This window comes from Ochotona curzoniae, unplaced genomic scaffold, assembly GCF_017591425.1.
Source record: "Ochotona curzoniae isolate NIBS_2020 unplaced genomic scaffold, NIBS_Ocur_1.0 contig_66, whole genome shotgun sequence".
Lineage (NCBI taxonomy): Eukaryota > Metazoa > Chordata > Mammalia > Lagomorpha > Ochotonidae > Ochotona > Ochotona curzoniae.
The window spans coordinates 20965360-20991869 of NW_024466512.1; the positions used below are offsets into that span (position 1 = coordinate 20965360).

The 26510-nt window shown below is 48.6% G+C and overlaps 1 protein-coding gene across 14 annotated transcripts in view; it reads right to left on the reverse strand.

Annotated features, from left to right (window-relative positions):
• Positions 1-2008: 2008 nt before the first annotated feature.
• The window catches only part of GBF1 (golgi brefeldin A resistant guanine nucleotide exchange factor 1), a 126518-nt gene continuing 102016 nt past the window's right edge, over positions 2009-26510 (reverse strand). For 2 of the 14 annotated variants that reach the window (XM_040992222.1, XM_040992221.1), the window contains exons 6-40: positions 26044-26152; positions 25490-25550; positions 24333-24387; positions 20259-20406; positions 19719-19942; positions 19044-19212; positions 17726-17937; positions 17297-17395; positions 16544-16738; positions 16056-16245; positions 15353-15493; positions 14984-15072; positions 13819-14021; positions 13270-13393; positions 12867-12992; positions 12491-12573; positions 11638-11874; positions 11275-11368; positions 10761-10937; positions 10416-10480; positions 10207-10330; positions 9951-10022; positions 9707-9801; positions 9350-9503; positions 7962-8187; positions 6746-6906; positions 6387-6633; positions 6080-6273; positions 4746-4896; positions 4505-4635; positions 4249-4350; positions 3854-3967; positions 3561-3741; positions 3289-3417; positions 2009-2863 (exon numbers count right to left, since the gene is read on the reverse strand). In XM_040992222.1, the coding sequence (XP_040848156.1) occupies positions 2586-2863; positions 3289-3417; positions 3561-3741; positions 3854-3967; positions 4249-4350; positions 4505-4635; positions 4746-4896; positions 6080-6273; positions 6387-6633; positions 6746-6906; positions 7962-8187; positions 9350-9503; positions 9707-9801; positions 9951-10022; positions 10207-10330; positions 10416-10480; positions 10761-10937; positions 11275-11368; positions 11638-11874; positions 12491-12573; positions 12867-12992; positions 13270-13393; positions 13819-14021; positions 14984-15072; positions 15353-15493; positions 16056-16245; positions 16544-16738; positions 17297-17395; positions 17726-17937; positions 19044-19212; positions 19719-19942; positions 20259-20406; positions 24333-24387; positions 25490-25550; positions 26044-26152 (5160 nt within the window). In that variant the 3' untranslated portion in view covers positions 2009-2585. Of the gene's footprint in view, positions 2864-3288; positions 3418-3560; positions 3742-3853; positions 3968-4248; positions 4351-4504; positions 4636-4745; positions 4897-6067; positions 6274-6386; positions 6634-6745; positions 6907-7961; positions 8188-9349; positions 9504-9706; positions 9802-9950; positions 10023-10206; positions 10331-10415; positions 10481-10760; positions 10938-11274; positions 11369-11637; positions 11875-12490; positions 12574-12866; positions 12993-13269; positions 13394-13818; positions 14022-14983; positions 15073-15352; positions 15494-16055; positions 16246-16543; positions 16739-17296; positions 17396-17725; positions 17938-19043; positions 19213-19718; positions 19943-20258; positions 20407-23528; positions 23628-24332; positions 24388-25489; positions 25551-26043; positions 26153-26510 lie in introns of all 14 variants that reach the window. The other 12 variants (XM_040992219.1, XM_040992220.1, XM_040992217.1 and 9 more) reach the window with 11 other exon arrangements.

The window sequence follows — 26510 nt, forward strand, 5'->3', positions numbered from 1 at the left end:
AGAGTGGGAGGCTCAGAGTGGCCAGACCTAGGTTTGAGTCCCAAGTCCCTGACTTCCCGCTGGGTGACATTTCTCAACCGTTCTCGTTCGTAGGACAGAGCGTCTCTGAAAGCTGCCTGAGCAGTGCACATAATGCTGTCACATCAGGTGCTCCAGCAATGGCCTTTCTCAGTGGTAGTCCTAGGCTGTCTGCTCCAGCTCCCTTCTGGACTTTCTGAAGCCTGCTGTCCTACAAAGTTCTAATGGCAAAAAGCATGAGAACCAGCGTTTCCTTCTGGACTTTGCTGGCACTTTGACACTTCTCCCTGGAGCTGTGTGGCTTCCACATTACTGTGCTTTTCTTTCTTGTTAGTCTGAATGAAGGCCTGAGTTTCTCTTGCAGCTTCTCTTGCCTTCTAAGAGGCAATATTTTCAAAATCATACATGTAAAGGCTGCTTTTTGAGGATCTTTTTTTTTTTCTTATAGTTTTACCTTGTGCAGAGCTAAGATGGTTTTTCTTTGGGCACATGTCTTGGATAACCCATTGGAGGCAGATCATCATTTCAGCCAACTTAGTGAGGCTCAGATCCTGTGCAAAGTGACCCCTGGCAGCACACACTGAGGCTGTATTTCTGGATCATACCGTTAGTTTGAGCAGATACAGCAAAAGCAAGAAATGTGGCTGAAGTTTTGTGGGTGGGCTCTAGCAGAGCTGCTGGTGACCCATCGTTTTTCCAGAGCTACAATGAAACCACATGAAAAAACCGATCTGTCATTATCAATCAAGGGACAGAAAGAGATTTTCAGTGACAGTTTTTCTTTGCTGCCCAGCATGTAGAGGGTTAGTTTGTGAACACTCCAGCTTCCATGTTTTTGAGATCCACTGAAGGAAGCAGAGTTACCACAGCCCTTTGTTCACTGGATGGTGGCCTTCAGACTTGTTTTCACCAACCATTTTCCCCAGAAACACATAGAAACTTCTAAGGGGCTCAGACAGGAGAATGGAGACCCCCACAACTGGGGCCAAGGACCTCGTGGCCTCACGTCCAGCTGGCTGTAGAGTCACACTTCTCTATACTTCCTCATAGCCTGCTGGCTCCCCTTCATTTTCCTTAGAGCAGGGTTGGGTGGGATTTGGGGAAGAAGGGCAGGAGGACACTAGGCTAGGAGCTTTAGGCCTCACATCATCATTGCCCTTTATTCTCCAAGGTAGCCGTTCCCACTGTGACATCCAAAGGAAGTGGCTCAAGCCCTGACTCAGTGTGTGAGGTGTCACTGGTGCTAAAGAATCACCCGGCCAGCTGGATGCTACCTCCACCTCTCCCCGCCCTGTGCAGGGTGTTAGTGCCTGAACTCTGAGAGCCCAGTTGGGGGAACTTCCTCTCTCTTGCATCCCAGAAGGGAAGGCTCCACTGAGGTCGGGGATGGCAAGACATAGATTCTTCCACTGGAAAAGCTGAATACACGACATTCTGACTATCCCTCTATGGTGCCTGGATCCCCAGGGGCTGTCCCACCTGCCTATGCACACCTGCACCTGCTCACCAGGCTGCATGGGAGAGAAGGGGAAGGTCCCTTCACCACACTGCCACAATGGATGGGCGGGCTGGGAGAGGGGAGGGCTGTTCCTCCACAGCTGGGAGGCAGAATGAATGCCCTGCGCCTGCCAACACAGGCTGCAGCTTCAGGCAAGTGGCTGGGCCCCTTCTGATGGGAAGCTGGTGAACTCAGCTCAGCTTCTGACTTCAGTTTGGCTTCTTCACTCTGACCTCAGCAAGGGGTGTCTCCCATGTCTGCTCTGAGCAGTTATGAACAAGTGGAATGCCCAGGCACCTGGAACCCCTCTGATGACAGATGGGGCACCACTGTGGCACAGGAAGCACAACAGAGGTGAAGCAGTCCTGACTCAGGCACCAGCTGGGCCAGCTACTGACAAGCTGGCCTTCACTTTGCCTTTGCTCACAGAAGGCCCGAGCCCTAGGTAATACAGTGACCCAACCAGTAAGCTCAGGGAGGAAAAGCCAATGATATTGATACCAAGACATTTATTACATCATAAAAAGTCCATCGTTGTCCCATTTTCCTATATGTACATGCTCCTGCGGGCAGCCCCCCATCAAGCCCACTGGCCCACAATCTACGGTGCTGATCAACTCTCCAAACTGACCAACTAATTCATACAGGAGAGGAAGCACCAGAGGAAGATGTTCCAGGGCTGAGGGGCATCGGGTGGCAGAGGGGAACAAAGTGCAGAGTGGTTGGGCCTGACTCTCAGCACCTGACCATGGGCAGCAGGGCACATAGGCGGGCACTGTAGGGTTGGCACTGGGATGCCTCCCCAGAGATGCAAGCCAGAGAAGGGCTGCCGGTGGCACTCGTGTGCTCTCTGGTTGAATCCCAAGGACTGGAGAGCAGAGGAGGAAGAAGGTCCTGCAGTTCATCGGGGTCCCAGCAAGGGGGCTACAGAAATTCTTATTCCCAATCCAAGGGGCAGCGGCAGCAGCTTGGCTTGGGCTCGAAGAGACTGTGGCCTCTGGGACAGCTGGTAGCAGGGCCAGGGACAGCCTGGTGGTAAGTTTCTGTCCTGCTGCCTGCAGGGCCTGCCTTAGTTGACCTCGGAGGTGGAGATGGAGTCTGTGGGGCGGGGAGTGGCCAGCAGGGGCACCGGAGAGGTGGCTTCAATGAGTGCTGGGTTGAGAATGATGGGCAGAGTCATGGGTGGAACGCCCACTTGCAGTGGGGAAGCCAAGGGCTGCAGAATCAGTGGGGACTGAGCCCGTGGCGTCGGCCCCTCAGGGGTAGGGCTCAGCCTGCTGGGGTTGGGGGCCCCTGGTGAGCTGGGTGAGCTGCTGCTGGTTCGGGGGCCCTCAGGCTTCTCCAGGTCTGTAAGGAGAGCAATGCAGCTGCAATCACAACCCTCCCACTTTTCAGCAGGCACTGGCCTCCGTTCCTCCCAACTCCTGCCCCAGCCCAGGTGGGATGCTCCCCATGAAGCTCATTCCAGGGTTCAGCTATCTTCTATCTATGCCCACTTGCTTTGTTGTACCCATTATTGGGTTTATTCTGGTCAGTTTCTACTAGATTCCTTAAAGGGCAATTTGTATGTATGACCCAGGTCTCTCTGGCCAAACCCAGCCTTGCTCACAGAAACTGGGAGCAAATAGAAGTCTCTGGTTGCCACCTCCTCCAGCCTCCCAGCCCCCCAGCCCCCTTGGCAGTTCTGTCAGGGTTCTTGGCTAGCCTGGGCATTCCCTTTAGCTTTGTGCTTCCTGTACACCCTGGGAGCAATCCAGTCCCAAGAGACTTACCACATGTCCCCAGCTCAGAAGGTGTCTCTGGGGCAGGAGGATGGCTGGGGGTCCTGGGGTCCCCAGCAGCAGGGGCGAGGTGAGCTGAGATGAGAGGTTTTTGGCTGTGAGGCTCCACGGGCACGGGGTCTGGGGAGGGCAAAGAATTCAGATGGCAACTCTTTCCAGCAACTTTTTCCCTGGCCACTCATGCATCTTCCCACCTTCCCAGGGCACAAAGAACTAATGCAGCTTAGGGGACTTGGTGATGAAGCTGGGCTGAGCCCCCTTACCCTGGATGACGGTCTGCTTAAAGAGCTCATCTCGGAGGTGGGGCAGGAAGCAGTCGATGCGCTCCCAGGTGATCTCCCAGAGGGCCGAGGGGCTTCCTCCACGGGCATCCGCGCTGTGGAAAATCTCAGCCGTGTCCATCACCAGCAGCATGTTCTTCAGAGATTCAGGGATGGCCTCTGACTGCAGTTGGGTGGCAGTGGGACCAGGAGAGGGGGAAAAGCGGCCTGGGTGAGGATGGCAAGAGGGCAAGTGTTCCCAGCCAGCGGCAGAAGTGGCCAATGGTGGGACCTACCAGTAAGTCACTGGAGCCTGCATGCATGTACTTGTCCATGAAGTCCAGGATGGTCAGCCAGAGGGCCGCAAAGGTGGACAGTGACAGCAGTGGAGACAGGTGCTGCAGGAAGACCTATGGCCAGCCAGCCCGTTTCAGCCAAGGGTAACACAGGAGCCTTCTGCACCCCTCTCCAAGGCTGGAAGGCAAGCCTGCTCTAACCTGTATGAGAATCTCACCATCATAGACTCCTCTGAAAACAAGAATCCTCCCAGATCCCTGGGTCCTGCTCAGTTTCCAAAAATGGGGGTCCTGAGAGCCTACACTGTATCCTTAAATCCCATCAGAAGCCCTGACTCCTCTCCTTGAGAAAAAGCAGGTGTGGAGAGAGCAAGTGTGTAACTGATGAGCAGTACCTTGGAGAGCAGTGTGGAGGCCCTCATCCGGGTCTCCTCCATCCCACCAACATCCGCAGGGCTGATGTTCTCCAAGAGCTTGGTCAGGAGAGGAAACAGCACCTGGTAGAGAGATACTTCCAGTGTCTCTGCGGCAGGGTAAGTCAGAGAGCCAAGGGCACAGGGCAGAAGCCACAGACGGACATGGGAGGCCCCTTGGGGGGTCTGGTTCTCTTTGTGGAGGATCTGAACTTGAGGACACAGTGGTGAGTCCTACCTTGTTGAAACATGACTCCCACTCCAGGGCATCCAGCTTTTGCAGATCGTGTACCAGCAGTGCTCGCTGCAAGTAAGTGAGTGCCTGCATCCGCACCTGCCGCCGAGCGTCACAGCACAGGCAGGCGATGCCTGAGAGCAAGAGCAGTGTCAGGGCCCACCGGACGGCTGGGTCTGGGTGCCCCGAACTGCCGGCTCCAGCTGCACCTCTGCCCCTACCCTGCCTGATCCCCCAGGTTTACCCTGAAGTAAAGGGCACCAGCAGTGGGCCCAGAGGGTGCGTGAATCAGCTTCAATCTTGTGGCCACTTGTCTGCAGATGGCGCTGCTCCTCTGCCCATGAGCTGTAGATAGAAGCTGCCCGCGTGTGCAGGGTGTGCATCAGGTCTAGCAACTGCAATCACAGAAAGGGGCAGATGTGAGTCGGGTTAGGTCTGATGGACCCTTCCTCCCACCCCCCTCGCTGTCCCTGAGTCCTCAAAGGGCTCCTAGCTCTATTCAGGCCATGCTGCGCCCTCTTTTCCTTGACTTGACAGGCTGGTGGCTACAGTCCTGGCCCATCTCTCAGTCAGGTGTTCCTCACTGTAGAAGAGACTTGAGAAAATGTGTGGAAGAAGTATTCAACAGCAGTGAAGGATGCTGTGAGCAAGCACTTTCAATTCTTCAAAAGCAAAGCAAAACAAAACAACACCCCCCCAACTATTTACATTTATTTGTGAGAGCCACAGAAAGTTCTCCTATCTACTGATTCATTCTTCAAATGCTCAAAACAACCAGTGCAGGGCCAGGAAAATGCCAGGAGTCCGGATTTCAACTGGAATCTCCCCTGAGGGTGAGGGGAGCCCAGGCGCATGGCCTTCTCTTGCCTCCCGAGGGGCGCATTAGCATGAGGCTGGAGCAGCAGCAGAGGTGCCAGGGCCTAAACTGGCACTCTGATGTTGAGTTGTATAGGTATCCTAAGAGGCAGTCAATGCGACTCCTGTATTTTACTGCTGTTACTTCTTTTTAATTCTATTTCATACTCTCATCTTGTTATTCTTTTAAAAAACAGAAAGCCAACCTTGGGCTCAGACATGTTGATGGTTAATGGTGTCTGATCAGATTGAATACCTTTCCATTTTCAACACAGGGTTACTTAAGGCCACTCATTTTCCATTTATCTGGTGGTGTAAAATCTGCTCACAAAATTGCATCTGCCTAAGTAGCCAAGAATAATTCTGGGAGAAGAGAGAACAAACTGATGGGCATATGTGCCTCCAGGGAGAACTAGTGGCTGGAGACAAGAAGGTAATGGAACCTGACCGCATTTGCCTCCCTTTCCTCCCTTTGAACTTTACACCAAGGACATAAATGACCTACCCTCCAAAAATGAAAACAAAAACCTTTATTTAAAAACCAATTTATGCAGACAAAAAAGACACACAGGTGGACCTGGATAAAGGGCTTACTATGGAGGTTGTGGTTGAGGGTCCAGGCCCTTCCTGCCAACCCTGGCTTTCCCTGGCCCCACCTGGCCCCACGTCTCAGGTGCAGGGAGGAGAGAAAGGAAAGGGTGCCGTACTTACGTCCTGACTGACCTGTAAAGACACCGTATGGTAGCTGGCGGGCACGCCTTCATCCTCATCTTCATCGCTATGCCCACCCCGAGTGGCATGTTGGCTGGAGGCCCGAGGTCTCCGAAGCATTGAGCCCTCCTTGGTTTTCTTCTTAAGGCGGTTTCCTTTGCTGTCGTATTTGTGACTCTTGCTCCGTTTTTCCTGGGACTTGCATCCTGAGCACAGCCAGAGCCAGCTCATAATTCCACACTCAGATACCTCGCCTTTTCCCCTTCCTTTCCCAGACCCACATATTCTCTTGGCTATTCAACTGCTCCTTATTACCTACCGCCATTCAGACTGGCTTCCACAAAGATGCGCAGAGTCTTCACACAGAGTTCAAAGTTGTCAGGTGTGATGTGGGCAGCGTCACGGACAATGAAGGACAGCGATTCCACACACTTAAGCAAGGACTTGGTGTCGTGTGGCCCCAGATCCAACCCCACTGTTAGGCTGTACTGATTAACCAATGGGGAAGGGCCTGGCCGGCTGGGTCCCGAGCCCGGCTTGGAGTTGTCAATGTCGTCCTTCCCCACCTGTTAAGTACAGAGAGGAACTGGAAAACAAGACTAGAGCTCTAGCTACCCTCAGACTCCCTTTCAGAGGACCAGGAGGGAAGACTCATCCACTGCCCATCCCTTCACTCACCACTAACCAACCACTGTTGACTACATCAGCATCTGTGGCTGATCGGTGTATCTTGCCAGGCCGGCCATGGTCAGTGTAGACCTCCGAATCGGAAGTGTACCCTCTGTCCAGGTTCATGTCATTTTGATGGTAGGATGGGAGCTCGCTGTCAGACTGGGCCCCTACACCACGCAATGGGAAGGGCAGAGTCAAGGTGGGGATGGGACACTGGGATATGGACAATTTAGGTTCTCAGATGCAGGTGTTTAGCTGGTCTTTCTACTCTCTGGTTTGGCTTACTTTCAGCTCTGTCATCAGACAGCTCAAGTCTGAACAACTTCTTTTTATAAAGCATTAGTATTTTTTTATTTAAGAGAGGGGATGTAATTTAACTTTATGGCTTTGTAAATATCTTGACCCTAGGATGCTGGACACTCTGCCATTGTTCGTGCCCGCAATGATGGACTTATGGCTGTGTATGAAGAACTATACTATAGTAATGACACAGGGAAACTCAGTGAAAGGGGGAGGGAATAGGGGAGGGGATAAGGGAAATCCCAGGGCCTATGGAACTGTATCATAAAATGATAATGATAAAATGAGGAGGAGAGGGGAGAGGTAAGAGGAGAGAGGGAGCTGTGTCTTTCATCTGCTAGCTCACGCTCTAAGTGCCCACAACAGTTAGAGCTGGGTCCAGGCAAAGCCAGGAGTTGGGAACTCAATCCAGGACTCCCATGTGAGGGGGCAGTGATGTAACTACATGCACCACAAGTGTTTCCTCCCAGGGTGCAAATTAGCAGGAAGCTGTGACCAGAAGCAGAGCCGGAATTGGATCCTGGCAGGAGATAGGGGATGTGGTGCCTTAAGAGGTATGTTAAGCACTGTGCCTGCTTAACGTTTGTTAACACACATGCCTGCCTCATAGCTTCTTTCCTGATCAAAAAGGGCAGCAGGCTAATTTGGGCTCCTGCTGGCATCTTGTAGCAGCCATTAGGGGGGAGTGTGAACAGTGTCTGGCAGAACAATCCTTAGGACCGTAGGAAGCCTGGAACTTTTTATTTGCCTTCATGCTATTTAGTATGTACACACTGGCTGCAGGGCAATGGACGTTCTGGCAGGTATATGGCAGAGGCCGAGCCTGGCAGATGCAGTAAGCTGTGTTTTGTTTTCCTGCCCCAATCTCTCAAACCATAAGCACTTATCTAATCGTATGAATTCCCCTGGGAAAAGCACTCACCAGTGTCAGGTGCATCAGTCCTGGCTGTGGCCTGTAGAGCAGCTGGAGGCTTCACACCTGAGCCGATACATTCCAGCAGTGTGAAGAGGGTGGCCCAGTCATCGCCCGAGTGGATGTTGGCTGCGTTGGTTTTAAGGAGTTCATGGAGCCCATAGGCAACCTGGTGGCTGACTCGGGATAGCACGCTGGGCTTCATCAGTAGCAAAATACGCAGCGAGAGCAAAACCTGGGATGCAGGGTGGAAAACAGGAAGTAGGCAACAGACGCATAACTTCCTACCTAGCTTTCTTTCCTTCCGGCCCCCTCAGGCCAGTGAGAAGAATTTGGTTAGGATAGGAGTTAAAGGTGCTGCTGATCTTTGCCCACATTAAAGAATAAACAAAAAACCCGAGATAGTTGTAGGTTCACATGCACTGGCTTTATTTCCCTGGTTTGTAAGCCTCTGTATGTTCATTTCCACATAGTTGGTTAAGATGCTACACAGTCCTAGGCCACAGGATTCCTCATGCTGCCCTTTCATAACCCCACCCACATTCTCCTTCTTATCCCTAACTCCTAGCAATAAATCTGCAACTTCTAACATTTTGTCATTTCAGAAATCTTATAGAAGGGTAGACATTTGGCCTGGTGTATTTTTAAGTATTTTACTTTATTTAGAACACCTATAAGCTATAATGTGCTTTTTCACTTATTTGAGACAAAGAATTTCTACCTGATGGTTCACTCTCCAGATGCCTGCAAATTCTGGGACTGGGCCCAGGCTGAAGCTAGGAACTCCATTCAGTTTTGCCATATAAGTTCAGAAGCCCAGTTACTTGGGCCATCACCCTTTATTCCCCAGAATCTGCATTAGCAGGCAGCTGAAATCAGGAGCTGCAAACTGAACCCAGCGACCCTGATATAGGACCATGGCCATTCCAACTGGTGTCTTAACTGGGAAGCTGAACGCCTGCCTTAGTATTACATTTGTAATTTCAGTTTCCATGCGGTCATTGTTAATATGTGTATATAATTAGTTTCTGAAATGTTGATTGATCTTATATGCTACGGACTTACTGAACTCAGTGATCAATTCTACATTGGTTCTACAATATGTGATTGACTATGGAGCTCAGAAGGGTGCCAAGAGCTAGAAAACTAGGTAGGGGCAGCAGTGATCCAGCACTCCAAAACTCTCATGGAAGTCTAGAGGTACAAAACACTAGCTCCATGCCTGAGGCCATTTCAGACTAATCCCATCTGTTAAAGACTATACCAACCCTATAACCTGGCCTCTGGGCCCCAGGTAGACAGCACTACAAGAACTCACTGTGTGTGCTCATTTCTGTAACTGACACTGTGCCTTAGCCCTCTGAGTTCCTGCCTGCTCTCAAGCTGCGCCTGCTTACCTGGCCACTGATCTCTTCCCTTCGGAGCAGCCGGATGGCCAGGCGCAGCAGGCCCACTACTGCTCGCTCCACAAGGAAGCAGAAATCTTGTGCTTGGACACAGAGGTGGTACAGATGATCTCGGACTGTCTGCCACACGCAGCCCACACGATCCCTGCACACAACATTAAGAAATGAAGATAGTCTCAACCAGGGAGGACACTGTGTAGTAAGTCTCGGGCTTTCCACAGTTCAATGGTTACATACCCTAAGCAGTGAGGTGTAATAAGTAACATCTCCCGGTACTGTTGACTGTTTTGCGTGTTTCTTACAGTCATAGGACTTGCCTAAAGATTGCCCTTATCTGCTTTCTCCTACCTGTTCTCCAACACAATCCTGAGCAACATCTCCAAACAGAAAGCAGCATCTTCCTCATCATATGTCTCTTCATCTGGTGTCACTGAGACCAGAGCCTGGAGAGAGCAGCAGCAGCAGGAAAGCCAACATGGAGAGGCCACCACAGGGTCTGCCTCAGGAGCCATCGGGGTACACACCACTGCCCTATTGCTCCTCCCAGAGACCCAGCCAGCCCTGCCAGCCCTTTTCTTTCTTCATCCCGTACCTTCATGAGCTCCTGCAGGGACTCCAGCTGCAGGAATTTACTTTCTGTGATCATCTTTTCTGGGTCACATTGCTGAGGGTGGAGGGGAGGGCACGAGAGAGGGAGCTTGTAACAAGGGCTGAAGGGACAAGAACGTCCCCAAGAGCCAGAAAGGGCAAGGTCAGTCCTGGTCATCAGCCCTTCAGTCCAGAGGTCAGCATCTATCCAGTGGGAAGGGCTCCAGGCTTTCCTCACAACGAGTGGGCAGGCAGTTTACCTTGATGCAGTCCAATGCTACTCTCTTTGCCTCTTGGTTCTCGGTAGATGGGCCCCGCACACTTGACTGCTCAGGTCCACTCAGAGTCAGCCAACTCACAAAGCTCAGCACTGTTGACTCTCCTCTGTAGGAAGGGCCCATGTGCTGGTAAGCCCCAAAGTTCTGGCTCTCCCCCTTCCCAAGGCCTTTAGCCTGTGGGAGGCCCTTACCGGTTTGAAGGAGTCTCTTCTCGTTGTAGAGAAATCTTGCCATTGGGATCCACAAAATCTTCGACCTGTAAAAGTGGGTCAAGAGTCATTTCTTTATGCCCTTTGCATCTCCTCCCCAAGCTTCCCCTCTAGATTTTTTCTGATAACCTTATATCCTCTCCAATCAGTGACTGATGATGGCTTGTTACCAGGGATCTCCCAAGATTCATGGTCTTACATCTGAAGCATTTCTAGTGAGTCTTGGCAAGTACTAGGCTCAGTGCTTTTAACTAGCTCTGTACACAGGTAGTACATAGTGCTGGCCTCTTGCACTGTTGTTACTGATTGGTCTTTTACGAGAATTACCTCCACCATGGCCTTGGGTAGCAGTTGGGCTCGGAATAGCTGCAGCATGGCCTCCATGATATTCTTCCAGCCCTCTCGCAGGATGTCACCATGACGATGAGCCAAATGGAAAACTGTCCTGGCTGCAATGTGGGCTTTAGGGTTGCTTCCAAATACACTGGGCAGGTTCTCAATAGACTTGAAAGAGGTTGAGAAGAGGCTAAATTAGGACAATTTGCTAGGTTCCCTAAGATTCCCTCTATCATCCCTGTTTAATCCCCTACAATACTGGTGGGAAGGGTTAAACTGGTTGAAGACCTCTCTGGCTCTTACAACTCCAATTGCATTCCATGAAGGGAAACTATTCTCATTCCAGGTATATAAGACAGAAATGACCGAAGCTCTGGTGTAGCTAGTTAGAGGGACGGGGAGAAAAAGATACTAAGGGAAACCAGCTCTGCAGCTCTGGGCAGATCCACAGCTCAACATCAGTTGTCCTTTAGGAGTCTGAGCTACAGTGCCTGCCTCTACTCACCTCACTACTGAGAGCTGTAAATTTGCACAGAGAGATGATGAGATTGTCAAATACGTCGCTGAGGCCATAGTGGGCAGCGATCATGGCGCATTTCCTGTAACATAACCCCCATCCCAGAAACAGTCATTGGAAGGCCGAGCAGTCCTTGCCCATTCCTGAGGTGGTTTACAAGGGGCTCATCCCAAGGAATCCCAGGAAGAAACTTCCACTCTTGAGTCTGTTTCAGACTGGGCTTTCCCAAGCTTCAGCCTCTCTCCCAAAACTAAAGGAATCACCTTCTGAGGAAACTTAGAGACCTGGACAGAACCACGCAAAGTCAGGGAGGTAGGGAAGAGGGAAACACCAGGGCCAACGCCGGGCTACCTGAAGCCTGAGATAGCTTTCTGGATGATTGTCTCCTCAAGGCTCTTGTCAAAGACGTAAGAGAGAGCAGCAATAGTGGGTCCCCAGGTCATGGTGAAGAGGTCAAGGTCATAGCTGCCAGTAGGCACACGCAGAAATATGCCCTCGGGAGTGGCACCACGATGAAGAAGAACATTCCAGACATAATTCTCCCGAACTAAGCCTGTCTGTTCCTCGGGCATCACAATTTCCTCATTCCTGCCAGGTGGTAAAGGAAGGAGCAAGTTGACTGCTGTCAATCTGTTTCCAAATGAGGACAAGGGTTTTGCCCATACTGACAATCCTCCACTGAGAGCACCTGAACTACTACAGTTCAGTGGTCTGCGTCCCATCCACCCGCAGCACCAGAAAGAAAAGAAATGCTTTACAATCTCCAAGTGTTATCTCTGAGTGAGTGCTTCAGGAATTCACTCTCGGGTTGAGATGAACAATTCTCTGTGCAGTTCCTGGTTTGTAGTAAAGAGCTAAGATTCCCACCTCTGACTTCTGGTCCAAGTTTCACCCTCTGGGGCTCACCTTAGATCCTTATGTCAGAGACTGTGTCTTGTGAGCTAAACAGGAAAACCCAGGCAATGGGGTCACTACACCCCACTGCAGAAAAGAAGTTTGGATCCTGATTTACAATGCTGCAGTCTCAATACTGCTTAGGTTTCTTTAACAAATGAGCTGCTAGAGAGTACAGTGCCCAGCTATGCTCCCAGGATAAATCCAGGGCAGGTGAGTAGCTAAAGTCTAACACAACCGTAAAAACTGGCTAGGGAGGCAATGTGCCTCTCCCCAACACAGATGCTGTACTGTCTCCATATATACTCACTTGATGGCAAGGTACATGTCTTCCAGGATGTCCTGCTCAAAATCCTTGCCTCCATTCACACCTTTTAGGTTTTTGCGAAACTCCTAGGAACAGGATAGTAAGCTTGCCACCCCTAGCGTCAATGCTGGCTGACCCTCCCTCACCCCCACCCCTGGCCTGGCAACAGGAAACTCCCAAGTCTGTGGTAACTAGGACCTAGGAAACAACCAATGAAGGAACCCAGCTCCCCCAACTCAGTTTTCCTTCTGGGTTAGCCATCCTTCCCTGATTACCTGTTCAGAACTCTGTCCATTATGTCTACTGGAAATCCTATGTTCTTGTTACCTCTAAAGCCACACTGGATCTCTTTCTTGCTTTGGCTGGGACCCAAGCTTACCTCCAGAGTCATGGGTGCATTCTGTTTGCGAACATTGTGGTTGTGCTGGTCAGTGTTAAGCATGATGACAGCATAGGCCAGGGCAAAGCAGGCATCGCTATTGGCAAATGGGGAGCCATTACAATTCTGAAAAAGCAAAGACCCCGCCTATGTCAATGTCCTTCTCTTGCCAGTCAAGCCCTCACTACCAACTCATTGGTCAGTGCTGGTGCTGAGAGAAGATATCACCCACAAAGTGGCCAGTCTCTTGCTAACTCCTTATCAGAAGCGGGTCTCTCTGTGGGTAGCTCATTGACTTCACTCTCAAGCCTCTTAAGAGACAACAGCTGGGTTCTTAGCTAGGCCCTTAGAAGCCCTCAAACTGTCCCAGGATCTGGGTTCAGCCCCTGGCACTCAAACTCACCCTCCAATGCTCTGTGAATGCCTCCAGCAACCTATGGATGACAGGTGCTTCTCCAGGCAGACGGAAGGCTTCCAGGTAGAGGCGGAGAGCTTCATCCAGTCGCAGACCTTGAAAATTAAAGGTGCTATAGGAAAAAGAAGGATGGAGTGGTTGAAGACGTAAAAGCTAAACATGATTGGGCCCTCAATTAGCCATAGTCCCCCTAAACTTCTTTTACTGACAGAGGGGAAGCTGAGGACTCTGGCAAAGGGGTCATCCCTAACACAGCTTCCAACCTTAGTCCTTGTCATGTTAGCAAAGTCGCCTAATAAAACCTCACCCCATGAAACCTAATTCTACTGCTTTGTAATGCCATCTGTGCAGTATGGAGGGGTTCCCAAAACTATCTTGCAAGAGGTCCCTTCTGGTACAAACAGATATAAACAGTGGTTAGAGGAAATGTGTGTGACCTGGGTCAGCAACAAGAGCTGGCTGAGGCTACTTTGAGGGAGGGACGTCTTGTCTCCCCAGACTGATCACCCAATATGTTCTACCTTACAGCTTCCTCACCTCACAAAGCTCTCCAACAGGTCAATGTTTTTGCGGTCACTCACAAACTCTCCAATCATCTTCTTGTCCAGCCGAGGGTTCTCTCGGAGCCACTGGGCTACCTCTGTATTGTCCATGGGGATGGTGAGAAGACCTTTCTCCTGTAAAAACTGGATACCTTTCTTTGGCTTCTGGTTAAATTGCTCTGTGCCAGTGATTAGCAGCTGGAGGGAAAACGAAACAAAACAAAAACTAGACGTCTCCCAAGCTGCTCTGGACCTGCATCAGGCGATGGCAGGCTGGTTGCACTGCAGCTCCCAGCTGGTCACCTTATAGACTGCTGGGATGGGTTCTTAGTGACTCCAGGACCAAGCCCCGAGTCAGGCTGGCCCTAGCTTTCCCCTGAATGTCTCCCTAAAACTGGGTGAGGAGCTCCTCATCACTTTTTTTGGGTGCTCAAGATGCATATGGCTGCCACCTTTCAACTTGAGGATTGGGGTGAGAAGTAGAAGACACTAGAGAATTGTCTCTGTTTATATGCCTTTTCTGGTATCTATTGATAGCCAGCATCCTGTTTATGGATAGACTGGATTCTCCTTTTTTTTTTTTTTTTTTGTTATGTGGCTTACAAAGCCCTGAGTGTCACAGGGAGGATGGATGAACTGTAATGATAAGGTTCTATATATTGTGTCAGAGCCCTGCAGTCAAAGACACACATAAAGCAGCCATTTAGGAATGGCAGTGAAAGGAAGAAAGGGTTAAATAGAGTTTTCTTTTGTTAAGAAAACCAAAAGCACAAACAGTTATTTGAACTTTACTAAAGCACCAGAATAAATGTCAATTCCCTTTTATTACCAATCATCACACCAGAGCTAGAGATGACCAATAACCTTCAGTGACCCACATGACACCAACTCCCAGGGCTGCTGTCCCCATTATCAGTCACAGTTGAGTCTCAGCTGATATAGCATTTTCCCAGGGGTGCACAATAAGAAATGCCCAGTGACACAGCTTAGGAGTAGAAGTCTTCCAAGAAGGCTAAGCACTTGCTGAAACCCCATGGGCTAAGGATGAACCTTAGGAAGCCCCACAGAGAACTGCTAGATTCTCCCTCCTCCTCTGTGACAGAAGTCTGAAGAGACCAGAGATGGCTAGAGGCTGAGTTCTGGGCAGTACATGCATGTACCTTTTTTTTGTTTTTAATTTCAATTAGTTCTCGTGGATCTGGCAGGAGAGAGGAAAATCGAGGTGGCTTCCGGGTAAGCTTTTTGTCAGCTGGGAATGGAAGAAAGAGAAAAGTTTGTCAGATGCTTTCTACCAGATGACTTTTGGAGGATTACTGAAATACTCCCCATTGAAAAATGGAGATCCCTAGAAATTGGTTTGTCTTCACTGGTTTTTGATTTCTGTGGAGGGCTTGTCTTCTGGGGCTCCAAGTATTTCTTCTATTTGGGTTTGAAGGCACAGTGAGGTACTGCTTTAGGTATCTCTGTCTTCCCTCCCTCCACTCTGCACTAGGAACTTCAGTGGAGGGTCACGGACACCCGATACCTACCACCAGAGTCACCAGATTCCTCCAGATCACCACATCCCAGTTTCCCATGTTCTCCTGGCAGCCGCCCTCCACTCGGCAGATGCAGGCCTGGGACATCTGGGGTCATGCCTACAGTCTTCCCATCACTGACTGCTCTCTCAGCTAGTAGGAGAGAAGAAGATACATGAAGGTTTATGGGACAGGAAGCCAAGCAGAGCTTCAGAAGAAATGAAGTCCAAAGTCAAGAAAGCTTGCATGCTCCCACATAGAATGTCAACCCTGACTAGGACAAAGTCAAAGTAAATGGTCACTGTTTTAGGTCAGTCAAGCATTACATTCTATAATGTAATAAAGGAATTGTCTAGTCACTTTCCTTGATCTTTTGCAACTTTACTCTCAAGGGGGCAGATAGAGAAGACTAATTAGAGTGGAGGCAGATACTGGGGTTTAAGAGGAGGTAGGGCCTGGAACTTTTAGGGACAGAGTTATATATCGTTTAATTTTTGTTCTCTTCCTTTCCCTTGTTCTATTTAAAAAATCAAAATGCAGAGAGAGAAAAGAAGTCTATAAGTCCAGCTAACTAGCCTGACTGGTCTGTGATTTAAACCATAAAACCCTGGAGACAGAATTGGAAGCAGCCCAGGAAAGTAACATGAAGAGAAAGAAGGACTCAAAGCAGAGAACAGGTAAACACAGAATCCCCCAAAAAAGAAATGTCTCTCACTATTGCTAGCTTCCTGGGTGACATCCACTGCCTCGTGGCTGACTTGGGCTGGTTCTTTCTTCTCCTGTTGGGTGAGGCTATTGAGGACTTTGGCCTGGCAGTGTGCCTCAGTGCTGTCAATTACTGTCAACAGGGCGTCAAGAGACAGCAGGTGTGTTGTATAGAGTTGACCCGACACAGGGAAGGCATTCTGGAAAGTAAAGAGATCCGTTAGATGCAATATCAGAACATTTTACGCACTGATCATTTTCCCAGAATCCTGAAGCCTTCTATAACTTCTAACATTACTCTTAGAAAGGGTCTTTCTGGGGGGAATCCCCAGCGCCTATAAAACTGTACTACACAATACAGTGTAAGCAACAATAAAAAAAAAAAAAGAAAGGGTCTTTCTTCTTTCTGTTTCCTGGCTCTCAGACATTTCCTTCCTAGTATGGAACAGATCTGCCCGAGACAGCCTTCAATCTGAAAGCAGCGGCAATGCTCAGCACCTTGGACAGCAGCTTGGTGAGGTCTTCAAAGAGGTTTGAACAGTAGAAGTCACAGTCATAGTTGATGTAGAGCTCAGTGACAAAGCTTGGGATGCGCCACAGTTGCACGATGGCTTCCAGTGCCATCTCCTTCATCTCGTAAGGCATTTTGGGGTTCTCCACAGTGATGATCTCCATGAGCTTTTTGATGTACATCTGGCAATAACCCAGTAATTACCATTTGGTTGGGGAAAGGGGTCGAGACAAGAAAAAAGCAAAAACAAAATTGAACAAAAACAGCCTTAAACAGGAAACAGTAGCACAAGGTATACATTAAGAGATACTCCAAAGTGTTCCTCTCCTAAAATCGATCATCCTCCTTTGCATCTGTGCTGAGTTGTATGGTACGGCTCTCTACCTCATGGCTGATCTGCCCATCACCATTTCTGTGGCTTCCATGTGAGGCTGTCCTGGTCCTGTTTCAGAGTAACTTTCTGCATCTTAACAGTGTTCATCTGACTTGCCTGCTTGTGAAGCAGAGAAGCTACTCCCCCTCATGATGAGGTTCTCCTATTTGAATTCCTCTAGTTTATAGCTGGCCAATTTTTGTTAGGCTTCTCTGAACTTTCCTATTGTAGTTAGTCAATGTACCCAACCATGGGGATTCAAAGTGCCCTTCTACAGGAAGCTCCTAAGTCCCACCTGAAAGCACAGTCCCACTGAGGATGTCACATATATATGTATTTTTTTCTTTTTCTTTCAAGGTCAACTCACCTCCAGTTGAAACTTGAGGTGCTCCCGCATGCTCTCAAACAGCAGGAAGCATACACGCAGGGAAGCAGCGTAAAGGTTCAGCCGATCTACACTGAGCAGCTACAAATGATAGCATAGGCCATGAGATTCATGAGTTTGATAAAAACTCTACCAAGAGAGGCAGAAGAGCAAACAGGGCCAAGTTATCTCAGGTCCCATGTTTTGAGGAAACCAACTGTGTAGTCATTTTTATATTCTTCCTCTTTAGCTATCAGAGGAGAACTATAAGAATCCTTCTACTATGAACTACTGATCAACTAGAAGAGAGGGGCTGTTCTCGGTTCTACAGCCTTCAGACACTTGGCTAAACCTCTCTGTGCTTCCCTGGCCCTTGAGGGACCCTAAAAATCAGACAGTGGCTCTTGAGTCCCTTGAGTAACCTGGTCTTACCTGGAATAAGTGGCGACACATCTCATCCTTAATGAGGCCCAAGAGCGTCTGGCACTGAGCCACAGGAGCTGACTCAAGGGCCACTGTCAGCAAATGCAGTCCCATGTGGATCATAACCTCTGAGTTATGGCGGTCGTGTGGACTGGTGAGGGAGATAAGGAAGCGGAAGAGCTCACGAATGCAGGGCAGACCATAGGGAACCAAAGTTGTGCCTAGGAAAGGCAAGAGGAGAGAGAGAGATTGCTAAGAAAACAACTACCTGCTGGCTTAGACTAGTCTGTCTTGCACTGTATAGGGTAATTTCAGGCAAGTGATTCTTTTCAATGATTTTTCCTCCTGGAGAAGAAATGAGCTGGTCTCATTTATTACAAGCAATTAGAATTAATAAAACTATCCTTCTGTTAAAAGTCCTAAGATTGATTCCAGTGTGGTGGCCTAGTGGCTAAGGTCCTTGCCTTGAATGCACTGGGATCCCATGAGGGCGGCCGGTTTGTATCCCAGTGGCTGTGCTTCCCATCCAGCTCCCTGCTTGTGGCCTGGGAAAGTAGACAAGGACGGCCCAAAGCCTTCAGACCCTGCACCTGCGTGGGAAATCCAGAAGAGCTCCTGGCTCCTGGCTTCAGATTGGAGCAGCTCCAGCAGTTGCAGCCATTTGGGGAGTGAATCATCACATGGAAGATCTTCCTCTCTGTCTCTCCTCCTCTCTATATATCTGCCTTTCCAATAAAAATAAATCAACCTTTAAAAATAAAAAAAGTCCTAAGGTCTTTGGGCCAGCATTGTGGCATAAAAGGTTAATCCATCACCTGGAATGCAGTATCTCATATGGGCACCAGTTCAAGTCCAGCTGCTACACTTTTGATCCAGCTCTCTGCTAATGCGCCTGAGAAAAGCAGCAGCAAATGGCCCAAGTGCTTTGGCCCTTGCATCCACATGAGTAACTCAGAGGAGACTCCTGGCTTCTGGCTTTGATCTGGCCTGATTGTGGCTATATGGTCATTTAGGGAGTGAACCAGCAGATAAAACATCTGTTTCTTGCTAAAATTCTGCCCTTCAAATAAATAAAACAGTTCCTTAAAAGTAGCCTACTTTCTATTTATGCCTCTTTCTTCCTATTATTGATCAAAATCCCTTCTGTATAAGATAGGGAAGCGCTCCATCCATGCAAGTTTTTATGGTTTGATTCCATTTCCTAACTAGAAAACAGCCTGGAACTTGGACCAGCAGGCAGTAGTCACCTTGGTGCATGGTCTTCTGGGTTTAGGTAGGCCAGTGGGTAGGACGGGTGAGTAGACAGAGCCTGCCAGAGAGTGCCCACCTTCTTTCTGAGAGGACTGTGTAAAACGCACACCCCGGGGGTTGACGTAATCCATGTCATGGACAGAGGCCGAGTCAGAGTGGTCAGCAGCAGAGGCGCACTCCTCTAACACTTCTGGGATGGATTCCACGGATGCTGACTGGGCCTTTTCCACTTGGGCCCTTTCCTGCTGTGACCAGAGGCAGGGAGATACAGGAATAAGGATGAGCCAAGAGCAAGCTGCAATTCACTCCATTTAAGTATCGTCCTTTAAATTGTCTCTTGCCCTGCAGGTGTAGGGCCAGCTCATCGGTTTATGAATCAGTGCAATATGGTTCAGAGAAACACTAGATGGTTCCAGAGGCATCACTAGAACCCTAGAGGTGAAAAAGTTCTCATAGCCTTAGGATTTAGAACATTACCTTTCAGAAAAAGCCCTGTCCAGCCTCCAGCCCCCTCCCTTTTGCCACGTACTATTTCTATGCATAACTTAACAAATCCTCTGAGCTGATTCACAGTGAGTCATGCTATGGGCTTTCTAGGCAGCACAGCTGATTTTGGGAGACAGGCCACACTCCTTTTCACCCCTCACTCTGCTACCACTTTAATCTTTCCTTGAACCAAAACCTAGGTAAAGGATTAAACCAATTCCCACAGTGGAAGATTGGAGAGGAGCTCTAGAAATCAAAGCCATACCTGGAGGTCAGGCTGCTCAGGGACCCCTGACTCATTGCTCCCAGACTCGGGGGCGGTGCTGTAGCCAGGAGAGCCAGGTTGTTCCAGGTCAGTGAGATCCTCCTTGGAGGTAGTCTGGGAGGAAAATTCCAGGCCACTGTCTGTAGAGGGGCTGACCACTGCTGAGGCAGCTTCTGAACTCACAGAGGAGACAGGAGTAGGCACATCAACGAAGGGCATACCACCTGCAAAGGAAAGAAGGGAAGGAGGAGAGACATGGTACCAACACACCCTGCATGTTTTGGGTGGCTGTCTTCTTCAGGCAGGTTCATCTTTGAGTACCTTAATTTCTTTAAGGTGGTCACGGTCTCCCTGAAAGGATCACCCTAAGTCACCAAGGAGCTGCTAAATAATTACAGCCTAACTGAGCTGCAGTGCCCCTTGTTGCTTCAGTAGGAAGCCCAAAGGCCCTCAGTTGGTCTCCCATTTAGAAATCCTCAGGAGCGAGCAGAACTTTTCCCTTGGCCGTCCTGATCATCATCAGCTGCTCAGGGCACTCACCAGTGAGGTTAGAGGACAAGGTGGTTCCACTGGGAGTGTGTAGCTCTGAACTTGGGCTGACTTTGGTCATATGGCGTGGGGGGCGGGGGGATTTCTTCTGTTTCTTCCATTTGGATGCATCACTCATGCCTCCTGCTCTCATTTTCAGCTGAAAATACCGTATTTCATTAGTGGTCATATAAAGAGTATTCAAACTAAGACTCTATCCCTGAAATCCCTATTTCATTTAATCCTACTGGTCTCTAGAAAACCATCTACACCCCACATTTGTGCTAACATAAGAATTCAGACCGTCAGTTCACGTTTCTAATTCTCTAGCCTGGCTCCACACGTGTTGCCTGAGAGCCTGGTGTGCAGCCTCAGTGTGCATGGCGACACTCTGCGTCTTGGCTGGTCATTAAAGGGCCAGCTTAAAAACTTATCATTCTGCTTCCCTGGGTCCTGCAGTTACACTAATTGGCAGTCCTGAGTCCTGTAGCCAGTCCGCGCCCTTCTTGTGGACAGAGTCAGGGCAGGGGCTCTCTGAATCTTCCTACTGTTAGTTTATATTCAACCATGACAGCCTACTCCTTCCACCTTAGCTTTCTTATTTCTTTGTGGCTAAAAATAGTCTTTATTCTCTGGATTTTTTCTATCAAATTGGTTAAGAGCTTATTCTTTTGGAGTTAAAAAAAAAAGTGACATCATGGTTTATTTGTGGGGTTAAGGATACAGGGCCATGCTATGTTGCTGCTCTGCACTTTCCTACTCCCAATTTGGGCATATCAATGGGACCTTCTGACCTTCTTATTGTTGGTCTTTCTAGATTAAACATTTACACTGTTAGATGGTGAGGCTGCCGATTCTTTGGATCCCTGCTCTATTTTACTCCCCTCTTCCTGTAGTATTTCTATTCCTCTTACAGCTTCCTTCCAGTCTCAACGGATAATCTCTATTATATGTTGACTATGCTAATATCTACATTTTCTCATGCATTTTCTTTGACTCTATATACTTGCAGTTACTTTAGGCCTATTTTTGTTTCCTAGCCCTGATGCTTTCACATTGGGAGGGAGGGGGTTTGAACTCAATCCCTTTGCAGTTATTCTGAACTATTCCTAGACTAGTAATACCAATACTGGGTTAGGCAACAGCAACCCTCTTTCAAGAACCATGAAAGTAGCACTTTTTCTCCCTGCCTCTTTCTTTTTTTTTTTTTTTAAGATTTATTTTTATTATTTTCTCATTGGAAAGGCGGATATACAGAGAGGAGAGACAGAGAGGAAGATCTTCCATCCGATGATTTACTCCCCAAGTGAGCGCAACGGGCCGATACTATGCCGATCCGAAGCCAGGAGCCTCTTCCGGGTCTCCCACGCAGGTGCAGGGTCCCAAAGCCTTGGGCCGTCCTCGACTGCTTTCCCGGGCCACAGGCAGGGAGCTGGAAGGGAAGCGGGGCTGCCGGGATTAGAACCGGCGCCCATATGGGATCCCGGGCGTGCTAGGCGAGGACCTTAACCACTTGCGCCACCGCGCCGGGCCCTCCCTGCCTCTTTCTAAAGGATGAATATATCCTTATTAGCCTTGGCCTACTGCATTCCTTCTACTATTTGGGAATAGGTTTCCTATCTCAAATTGCCCCAGTTACCCTTTGACTCCTTTCTTAGAAACCATACAATGATTTCTCCTTACTCACAGTTCCTTCTAAGAAAGGAGAAAGGCTAAGACTTGAATTCTTTCTTCTAACATAGCAAGAACCTCATATTCAATTTATACTTCGTCTCCTTTCATCTCCAAATACCTGTAGTCATTTACCTAGATTTAAGCTTTAAGTTGTTCTGTGGCTAACCAGGAATCAGAAGGATGTTTTCTCTAGCAGCCACTGGAATTCAGTTGGATCAAATTTATGATAAAATACAATCTGGGAAAACAGTCAGCTAAATATACAGAAGGGTAAGAGGCCCAAGACATCATCAAAGACTATGAAGAACCCTCTGGCTTTACTGGCAGTTGCCACTGAGCTCCAGAAGAATACCTAATTTCATGACAGCATTTCTCTCCAAGAGGCTACCTTCTTTCAGTAGGACTCCTCCAAGCAGTCCTAATTCCCCTGAGAAGCCAGGCAGCAGTCAGTCATTGAGATTCCTCCATACACCCAGGTGAGCCTTTCCTGTTTTCCTCTCTGTGCTCTGCTAAGCTAGCTGCCAGCTGGTCACTTGAATGGGTGTTCTTAGCTGAGAGGCTGCCAGTCCTTATAAATGCCTCAGCCCTCGAAAAGAATGAAACTATGCTGTCTTTCCTAAGATCCCAAGGTACAGATGGGCAGCAAATATTCATGGAACTTTACACTTTCTTAATTGTACAAGAGCAAACAAAGCTTTTGTTTCTTTATTAAAGAGCAAGTCCTAGGTTAACAGTTCAAACAACATACTGAGTAGCCACTGAATAGAGTTGTACTTGAGACTGTGCAGGCACACATATGAAAATAGAGATAATGCATTAAGAGAAAATACAAGCCTATGGACTATGTAGTTAGTTCATGATGTACAGTTACTTTTATCTTTGGTGACCTGAATGTCCACAACCACAATTCTAGCATGCACATTTCTGTTTGTAATGGTAAGCACAGACAGCCCATACCTCTCCATTTTTCCTAAAGCAGAGGTGTAGGGATTATGGTAATCTCTAACTTGGAACCTCCCTCCAAGCTCCCCTACATGCTGATTTTTAAAGGACAGAGGCCATTTTTGAAGCTCCCAATGTATTCTTAGTGCCCTGAGCTACCCTGGTCCCAAGCTTCTGGCTCCTTCCCATCAACCAACAGTTCTAATTAAAAAAAAAAAAAGACCCAATCTAGAGGGACTATCTCTTCCCTCCAGACCCAATCCAGGCAGGGAGATAAAGCTGAGGGACTTAGGCTCTCCATGACAGCTTTAAGGCAGGGAGGATAGAGAGGGAAGGATGTTTACTTGAATGTCCCTCATAGTTTCCCTAGAAACTGTGGCTCTTCAGCATCACCACAAGGTGACAGCAGGACCTAGGCTCTCTGGGCCACTGTGTGACACTCAAGGCTTTCTTTTCTTGCTTCTAGGCAACCAGATGCCCAGGAGAATTCCCAACACTGCAAAGCTATAAGAACATGCAACTCTTCAAAGCCAAGTTGTGTTACTAGGAAGGGGTAAGTTGTACACTACACGATGGAAATAGGACCCAGGTGTTACATATAAAAAAATAATACACATTTAAGGAAATAAATAAAAAGGAGGAAAGAAGAGGGAGAGGGAGAGAGACCTTGAGGTTCTTAAAGAGAAGTACCCTCTCTAACTGGTTCAGGGCTTTGGTCTGTTCCCCACTACTTAGCTCCAGTTTGTTGAGAAGACATGGAGAAATCTGTGAAAGACAGGCAAATGTACGATTTAAACAAAGTGAAATAAACTCAAACACAAGCCAACAGGGAGCAGGGCAGGAATGGGGATGGATGGCAGGGGAGAAGGGAAGACCAGGTGCATGCACCAAACACCCAAGGGTCAGCTCCATGGGAGGAACCTCTTAGGGTGACAAGAAGAATCCTCATTCCAGGCCTCTGAGCTCCAGGGCTTCAGGCAAGACAGAAAGAGGCCATTCTTCTGATCCCCATTCTTTTCCAAGCTGTTTGAGAATCCTTTGGTTTGGAGTTAGGCTTGATTTACCTCTTCAACAGAGACTAGAACAAGCATGAGCCCAGTCTAACCCAGCGGTGGCTAGGATGTGGGGCATGGCCTCTAATCTGCCCACAAAGCTGAGCCCTAAGGTGGTGAGACCTTCATCTTTGCCAGCATAAACTTCCAGCCCAGCTGACAGGTCTCAGTCAGTTTCCATGAAGGACTGTCTCAGCAAGTTATTTGGTGGGTCATCTAAGGCCAGAAAGGGAAAGCCTGGGAAAGGAGAGGTATCCATGAGAGAATAATTTCTCATTAAAACAGTGAGATTTATTTCTGGACCCAAGAAGATATGTCTAACTAAAAGTGCATCTTTGCTAAGCAAGGGTATCACATATCCCTGAAGTTGGGAGATTAAAGTTTGGACGAGGGACAGGAGGTCATTCTCAGATCATACCTTTTTCATGTTGGTCCCAACATAGCTCTTGGGTTCTTCTTTAAACTGAGGTAACCTATAACATAGAGAATCCATAGATTGTCAGCAGAGAGAATGACAGATATTCCTCTCCATGCCAGCCATAGATCAGAGCATGCTCTCTTCTAGGACAAGCTAGGAAGAGAAGCAGGCTAATTTCACTTTTTGCAGAGTGTTACTGGAGAGCCACAGGAATTGGGAACATATGACATGAACAAAAGAATGTAGACTCAGGGTAAGGTGACAAAATGCCCTTGGACTATGGAAGTTCTTTTCATGAAACCTCAAACTGACTCCTTGCTGTGTTCACTTGGTAAGTACTGCTGGAAGCCAAGAGATGGGGAGAGGGCAGTCTAAAAAAACCCCAGGAGACTGAGCACAGGGCGAGAAACAAAAGGCAGCTTGAAGTCTCAAAACCAGTAAATCTGAGCCTGAGAAGTAAGAAGCTCACTGTAGTAGGGTCCAATGGCTGTCTAGTGTGAGATAGTAAAGATTATTTTCTATGGATCTAAGAGAAAAAAGAAATCCTAGGGGGAGGTTTTAAAGCCAATTCCTCAGCTCTTCCAAAAGCAAGTCCACAGAAAGGAGGTGCTCAAAGTAGGTGGTGAGACCTTGCGTGCAAAGGCCTCATAGGCTGAGGGCCTTACCTAGGGTAAACAACCATCTTGGTTTGCCTAGGACAGACAAGTTTGCTGGAATGTGCAATAACTATTAGTGCTAAAATCAAGAGTCCCAGGGAAACCAAGATTGCTGGTCACCCCAGCCTTGACCTTCTCTCACAGTAATCAGGTGGAGCTCTAGGAGTTCAGCAATCTGTGCCAGGTTCTTCTGAATTAATAAAGTCTCTGGGTTCCCTTTCTCAGCTGCTTCCTGAACAGAAACAGACGCAAGTTTGGGAAGCAGAATGAGATCTGTCAGCCTAGATTAAATAACCCTGTGCCTCCCCTGGAGGCCAAGCTAGCTCCCTCCTCCTTTTCCCTTGCTTGGTAACCCTGGGCCCAGAGAACTATCCCCGTCCATATTCCCCGTGGCCTCTCCCATGGCTGTAGGGTTGGCCAGGTCCCTGAAGTGGCTGTGTAGCAGCAGGCAGACTCAAGAGGCCTGGGCAGCCGGACTGAAGCAAACAGCAGCAGGTTTACCTTGTGAAGAGCAGCTGCACCATGTCTACGAGAGTGTGCTCTGCGGATTTTCTCAATAACTCTGCACAGGCAAAAACAAATAACACAGGTGTCATTACTTGCCGTGCTATTATCAGGAGGCTTCTCAGGGCAGACTCCCCTCCAAACCTTGTTTACCAAGGATTATGCCAAACTTATTAAAACCAGCTCCAGTGCAGCTTGGCAGCCATTGGCTCACTGGCCCACTAGGTGGCATTACTGAGTCAGGGAAAGTGGCGTGATACATTTGTTCTTTGGGGTAGCAGGCGGGTGTCAATCCCAGGGGAGGGGGATTCAGTGCCTGGGCTGAGTCAACCTGGGATCTATCCCAACTTCTGCCCTGACATAACAGGCTGAGGTCTCTATTCCAGCTTCACAGTAACCAGTGCAGATATTTCTAGACCCCCGTGGTTCCATGATGTAAACATAGTATGAGTTCCGAGTTTTCTGCTTCTCGGGCTCAGGGACGGTGCTCTGTGTTCATTCTCAGACACTGGCTTCCAGAGAAGGGAGAAATTCAATAGTCAAATACCTACCACTGAGCCTCATTTCAAAACAGATCCGGAAGCAAGACTGCATAATCTCACACACAGATTCATTGGTTAGGTGGGTACCCACTGGAGTCAGCAACAGGGTCCGTAGAACCTACCAGCAAGAAAAAGGAGACGCTGTGAGTAAGCAGGCCGGCTGAGTGAGGAGCAGTTTACCCCAGCTTCTCCAGTGTCCCAAGGAAGAATTAAGAGCTCAGACAGGGAGGCTAGCAAGAACGCCCGCCTTTCTTCAGCTTGGTAGGAGTATCCCAGAAACCATTTTTTCACTCTGTACAATTCTGCTAATGCTCAGAACACTTTCCAGTCCTGGCCAAGCTCAACAGATGATAACACAGACACGCTCTGCCTGAGGGACAGGTATATTAAGGACCTCTAGTATCCGATATCAATTCACTTACCACTTTAAATAATCTTTGGAAAAAGCTTTTTTACTTTAGGTGCTAACTTGCCTG